Below are 6,489 nucleotides of genomic sequence, written 5' to 3' on the forward strand. Positions count from 1 at the left end.
AGGTACAGGGAAGCATGGGCCCCCATTGGCCACAGCCCCTGAGGCCAGGGCCAGCCCGGGAGGGCAGAGTGGGGGAGGAGAGAGGAAAAAGCCAGGGACTGGGAAGTGCCTTGCACCATTTTGAAGCTGTCCAGTCTCTATGCCTGACCCTGAAGACTCCAAAGGCTCAGGATGCAAGGCTGGAGGGGAGGGGAGACACAAAGGGCCAGGCCAGAGCTGTTTCTGCACAGGCGGGTGGTTAGAAAAAAATTTGGGGACAGAGTCATTTTTGTGCTTGTTTTATTGGAAGCAAGACTCCAGTTGCAAGGCTCAGGGGAGGAGGCCTGGAGAGTTCAGTCCTGGGTCTCCCTCTGGGCCAGCAGGGGGAAAAGGGGTGTTAAAAGAGCTACAACCCTCAGAGATGCTCCTCTGAAGCAGGGGAAGGAAGACTAGAAAGGAAAACTGTCCCAGGGCGGGGAGCGGAATAGGGCCCCCACATCTCAGACTCTCCTACCCTCAAGCAGTCAAGTCTCACCCCCTGCCTTCTCTGTCAACGGTGGGGGTGATTCCAATAACTCTTCTCGGCTTCCACACTCCAGGTGCCCTTCGTGAATGCTGGGTGGCTTTAACCCTTGGGGGTGCCAATCAAGTTTCCAGAATCCCACTGTCCACCATTCTCCCCCAAAGAAGGTCCCAGAAAAGGTGAAGGTGAAATTCCGTGTCTTCAGGCAACACGGGCATAAGCAGCAATCATCGAACGAAGTTTCCCTAAGGTCGTCGGGGATCCTCTCCTGCCAATTCTGGGGGCCCTCTCTTGTCGCCTTAAGATCCATGCTACCTGTCTTGAGGAGCTGTGTCCAGGTTGTGGGCTCCGGAGGACCAAGGAGTGAAAGGCTGGAGGTGCATTTGAAGGTGGAGGCGCTGGCAGAAGATCCTGCCCACAGTCTGGAGTTCTAGGTCGTCCGATCCTCGTCCGCAGCCCCTGGCTCGGGTTGCGATCGCTTCGCGGAGCCTTCTCCAGCTGCGGGTTCCCCTAGGCTCCTCTTGGACGTTGGCGCGGCTGGCGGGGACGACGGACCAGGATCGGGGTTCGGGGGCTGGTAGCCGGGCTGTCGCGGATCCAGTGCGTCCTTGGAAAGTAGGATGGCGAGGCTGGGCACGTTCTTAAGTACGCTGAGACTAGCGACCGGCTCGCCAGGGGTCTGACCCTCCGTGGGCCCAGGCGGGAGGCTCTGCCACACCTCGCGCACGCTCCGGTAGCGCAGCCGCGTGACCTGGTGCAGGCCCGCCAGGCGGCGCTTGAGGATCTCGGCGCACGTGACAGTTTTGGTGGTGGCCCGGCCGCAGCCGCTGAAGACGATGGCGCGCGTGGCTGGCTGCGCCATGCTGGCGGTGGCGAAGGCCATCAGGTTCCGGATCTTGCTGCCTTCCTTGACCCGCATGTGCACCGCGCCCGGCGCCAGGTCTGCGAAGGGGCCAGAGCCCGGGCCGCCCTCCTCGGCCCCGCCCCCCGCTGGCGCCTCTTCGGAGCGCACCTTACGGAAGTTCTCCATGCGCCGTCGTCTCCGGGACCGCCGGGTTTGCCATGGGGCGGCCTCAACCCCGGGGCTGCATGGCCGCCGGTCTCGCCCTGCAAGGGCCCGCAGGGGTAAGGGCGCGGGAGCAGCTCGGACGCCGGAGGGCGGGCTGGGACGGCGCGATCTCGGCCCCACTTCTCTCGAGCGGGCGCCGCTCTACTCCGCGCTCTCGGCGCCCGATGCTCCGCGCCTTTAGCTGAGGCCCCGCCCCTGCCGCCAGGCCCCTCCCCTGACCCGGCCCGGCCCGGCCCGCCCGGGCCCCAGCCTCACCAGCCTTTCGTGGCAAGTCCAGGTCCTCAGCTACGCGGGCGTGGGAGCGGGCGTGCTGCGGGGCGCATGGGCAGGTGAAGGTGAAGTTCCACTACAATCGCCATCAACGCTCTCCGAGCCAACCCTCACAAACCGGCAGCCTAAATAAAAGCTGCGCTTGCGGTGCAAACACCGCTTCAAGCCCGGTATCCTAGCCCTTCCCCGTTGCCACTGAAAGCCGCCCCTCGTCCCCTCCCAGGGAGAGATTTCCGAGAGGCTTGCTGGGGCCTCGCCCCTCCTCTCCCCGCTGGGGAACACCCCCACCTTTTTTCCGCTCCCAAGTATTCTTGCCTCAAGGACAGCTAGTGCGCGGTCAGCAGAGTGCGGGAGGAGCTGGCTGCGGCTCCACTCCGCGCCTCCTCTCGGGCGACTACGTCGCGGCGTGGTCCTCGCGGGGCGCGGGAGACCCAGGCTTCAGCCTCGCCACGCCTGTCTGGAGCTCGAGGCTCCCGGACCCCCGTCCACCCCTGGGACGTGAGGAGTGAGGTTTTGGGCCAGGCTGTTCCCCGAGGCGCGTGAGGAAGCGGGCGAGACCTCTTCTGAAAAGGCGGTAGGCTCGCTCCACCTATTCCCGAGAGCCCACCCTTAGATCTGCGCGCTTTAGGGTGAGCCAGGCAGGATGCCATGCCAACGTGGCTGCCCCCTTCCTCACAGGCGGAATTCGATCAGGCAACCTCGGCCCCTTGAGATCCAGTGGGTCTTTTTTCGAAAGGAGGCTGGGTGAACGCAGGTTTTAAGAAAGAGAAGGGTGGGGCTGGGCGCGGTGTCTCACCCCTGTAATCCCAGTACTTTGAGAGGCCGAGGCGGGCGGATTACTTGAGGTCAGGAGTTCGAGACCAGCCTGGCCAACATGGTGAAAACCTGTCTCCATTAAACATACAAAAATCAGCTGGGTGTGGTGGCGCGCGCCTGTAATCCCAGCTGCTCAGGAAGCTGAGGCAGGAGAAGCGCTTGAACCCGGGAGCTGTAGGCTGCAGTGAGCCGAGATCATGCCACTGCACTTCACCCGGGGTGACAGAGTAAAACTATGTCTCAAAAAAAAAAAATTAATTAATTAAATAAAATAAAAAAGAAAGAGAAGGGAGGGAAAGCCCATTCTCCATGATGTGATTATTATGCACTGCATGCCTGTATCAAAACATCTCATGTACCCTCTAAATATAGACACCTATTATGTACCCACACAAATGAAAAAGAAAGACTTTAAAAAAATAAAAGAGAGGCCGGGCGCGGTGGCTCAAGCCTGTAATCCTAGCACTTTGGGAGGCCGAGACGGGCGGATCACGAGGTCAGGAGATCAAGACCATCCTGGCTAACACGGTGAAACCCCGTCTCTACTAAAACTACAAAAAACTAGCCGGGCGAGGTGGCAGGCGCCTGTAGTCCCAGCTACTCGGGAGGCTGAGGCAGGAGAATGGCGTGAGCCCGGGAGGCGGAGCTTGCAGTGAGCTGAGATCCGGCCACTGCACTCCAGCCTGGGTGACAGAGCGAGACTCCGTCTCAAAAAAATAAAAAAAATAAAATAAAATAAAATAAAATAAAAGAGAGAAAGAAGGGAGGAAGGTGGGGAGTTGAAGCCCTGGGGGCATTATGGAGCTACTGGATGCCTCTCTTCGGAAACTCCTCGGGACCGAAGGAGAGGCCCGGGGTTTCCTGCCCGGTGAGAGAAGCATTAGAGAAAGATGAGATCGGCACTGTCAGGACTACTGATGGAAGGGAGGGGGTCTGAGAAGGGGCCCTACCCTCCCTAAAACTGCCCTCGGGCCTCGCCCGTCCTCCTTCCACCGGCCCCACGCAGTCAGGACTGAGGGAGGGCGGCAGATCTGGTCCCAGTCAGGGGACTGTGACGGGGCGTGGCGGGGAGGGATACAGAGAGCTGGGGCTGGCAGGCAACCGGAAAAGTGCTGGGGGCATGACGGTGCCTAGGATTGCTGGGCCTCAGTTGGAGATGGGGCTGCCAGACTATCTTCTCTCTCTTCCCGCTGTTCTCACCTCCTGGGCATCAGCAGCAGCTCTTGGTCCCTGCTGTTCAAAACTAGGGTTTACCCCCTTACCATTTGGGAGCGGCTCTCGGTCCCTGCTGTTCGGAACCAGGGTTTACCTCCTTACCACTTCTTGGGAGTGGCTGCGGCGCCTGGACCTTGGCACCCCAGTGTGTGAATGGCTGACCCTCTCCCCGTCTCCTGGTGGAATCAGGAACCCTCGGGGTATGCTCCGAACCAGGACTTCGGTCTCGCTTCAGTCTCCGTGGGCCCCACACAGCGGTGGGGGCTAGAGGCACAGCAGCCTTGGGAAGATACAAAGACTGTCCGCAGCGCGTAGCAGGGCGTGGAGAGCCGAGGGCTATGTAAGGTCAGTCCCTGAGAAAAAGTCCCCGAAAGGCTGGAAGTAACGTTGGAACGGGCTGGTTGTGGAAGGAGCGAGCTCTCCGTCCCCGAGGGTATGCAAGCTGGGACAGCACGATCACTTGGAAGGGATTAGGCGGAGTTCTGTCATTTGGAGGAAGGGTCCTGGGAGCTTCGGGTTTGTGTAGGGCGAGGACAGGGCGGTTCTGCGTCCGGCCAGGTTGGCCCTCTATGACCTCACCGCCCCCACCCTCCTAAACTGCTGTCGGCTGTAGAACACTCGTATTCACTGCTCTCCACAGTCTGTGAAGGGAGAACGCCGAAAAGGCCCGCATCCCCTCCTGCCGGTCCCCTCCTCTTCCCCCGCTCCCTCTGCAGCACTTAAAATGTAAATGTACATCGTGATTAGCCGCGGGGTCGCTAATTACAGCTGAAGCCATTCATTACACTGTCAGCGCGCGGTCGCAGCCCGCCGGCTGTGCGCTCCCTCCTGGCCGCGGAGGGGCGCGGAGGGTGGGGGCGGGAGATGCGGGGAGTGAGGGCGGAAGGATGGGGTTCTGTGGAAGAATTAGGGTAATGTAGCAGGCCGGGAGGAAGCTGGAGTGGGAGAGAGCGGGCAGCGAGCGGGGGAAACAGGGTGGGCGGTGAAGGACGGGACGGGGTGGCCAGGAGAGAGGAGAAACGCGGGAGGCAGGAAGGAATTGGGGCATGAAGTAGTAAGGACACAGGCAAAGGGGCTGTATGAGGGGGAAACAGCGTAGGGGACGGGGCGAAGGGAGAAAAAGCTGTGAAGAGGGTGGGAACCCCAGTGAGGGGCCAGAGTCAGAGGAGGGGAGCAGTGGGCTCAACTTCAGAAAGGCTGGTAAATAAAGTAGAGCATCAGTGGTGCACACCACATAATAGTTAGAAAAGTGGAATCAGTCAAGATGTTGTGTTAAAGGAGCTGGGTGCCAGCCATACACACAGTAGGGGAGCATTTATTTCCGTGTGTGTTTATAGATGTAAATGTATTTTTAAAATATCTGCAAGAAAACAGCACACTGACCTCTTGTTACCGCATCAAGTTTTCATTACCTTCTTTAAGAAAAGAACTATTAAATATGATTACAAAGTTAAATACAGAGTCTTGGAGCAGCTTGTATAAATGAGCTACTGACCCTGAAGCTTCATCTTCTATTAGCTTCTTTCTGCCTCTGTGTGACCTTGGACAATTTACTTAACCCATTTGCCTTGGCTTTGTCATCTGTAAAATGGGGCTAATTATAGTGATCTACCTCACAGAGTGATTATGAGACACAGCCATCTTGGAACCTTGGCTGCTAAGTTCTTGGGGAATGTTAGCTGTTATTATTTTTCATATATTATTTGTGATTAAAATAAATTTAAAAAAAATTTAAAGGGATTAGGGGAAAGAAAACTGGTGAGAAGGAAAAGAAATTGGGAAAGCCTCAGAAATAAAGCCGTTTTCACTCACAGTGACCTGGTGAGTGGCAGGCTAGACTCCTTTCACCCTGGGAGGAGGTGTTGGTGTAGCTAGGCTAGAGCCCAAGCCTAGCCAATACATCTCTGTTAAGGGTCCCTGGGACCTTTCCAGCAGCACACCCTACTTCCTGTGGACAAATCTCTCATGTTCACACTGGAGGGGGATCCCTGGTACAGCCCCTCTCCTCTGTCTCCTGCTGTAGGAGGAGGATGAGGAGCTCTTAAAACTGTGATCCTAGTCCCAGCCTCTTTGGGCAGGGACTTGGGAGCTTGCGAGTAGAGTCAGGAATCAGAAAGTTAGCAGGGCCAGAGGGAACTCAGATTTAGCAGGCACCCACCGAGTGCCCAGCATTGGGTCAGATGTGTTCAATCTCTACAGTCTTCCTTTCCAGGAAGGCATCGTCATTGTTTGACAGATGTGAAACTGAGACCCAGAGAGGTTAAATAACTTGCTCTATGTACCACAGCTAGAAAGCAGCAACCACAGATGTTTGAACCCAGAATTCTGACTCCCTTTACTATCTCAACTGAATATAAGAGAAAAATAAACTTTTAAATGACAGACTGCCCAAAGGGGTTAGCTTTGGGAGATGAGGGTGTTTCCACAGTGGGAAAGATGTGTTGGTGATCTGTTCTGCATAAAAATTACCCCACAGCTCAGCAACTTAAAACAGCAAACATTTGGCCAGGTGCAGTGGCTCACACCTGTAATACCAACACTTTGGGAGGCTGAGGCTGGAGGATCGCTAGAGACCAGGAAGTTGAGACTGCAGTAAGCTGTGATTGCACCACTGCAT

At 57.1% G+C, this 6,489-nt stretch overlaps 1 protein-coding gene across 5 annotated transcripts; it reads right to left on the reverse strand.

The window, feature by feature from the left end:
- Positions 1–262: 262 nt before the first annotated feature.
- On the reverse strand, positions 263–4,430 carry RPP25 (ribonuclease P/MRP subunit p25). Of its 5 annotated transcripts, XM_017874973.1 has the most exons (4): positions 3,975–4,430; positions 3,858–3,890; positions 1,827–1,966; positions 263–1,609 (listed from the first exon to the last, which is right to left on the reverse strand). In XM_017874973.1, exon 4 carries the CDS (start codon positions 1,530–1,532, stop codon positions 933–935), a length of 600 nt encoding a protein of 199 aa, XP_017730462.1. In that variant the 5' UTR covers positions 1,533–1,609; positions 1,827–1,966; positions 3,858–3,890; positions 3,975–4,430; the 3' UTR covers positions 263–932. The 5 variants fall into 5 exon arrangements, with proteins under 5 accessions (XP_017730462.1, XP_017730466.1, XP_017730464.1 ...); XM_017874977.1 differs by lacking the exon at positions 3,858–3,890 and having other exon boundaries at positions 1,827–1,881; XM_017874975.1 differs by lacking the exon at positions 3,858–3,890.
- Between the last annotated feature and the right edge of the window lie 2,059 nt (positions 4,431–6,489).

Source organism: Rhinopithecus bieti, unplaced genomic scaffold (assembly GCF_001698545.2).
Source record: "Rhinopithecus bieti isolate Rb0 unplaced genomic scaffold, ASM169854v2 scaffold_9693, whole genome shotgun sequence".
NCBI lineage: Eukaryota > Metazoa > Chordata > Mammalia > Primates > Cercopithecidae > Rhinopithecus > Rhinopithecus bieti.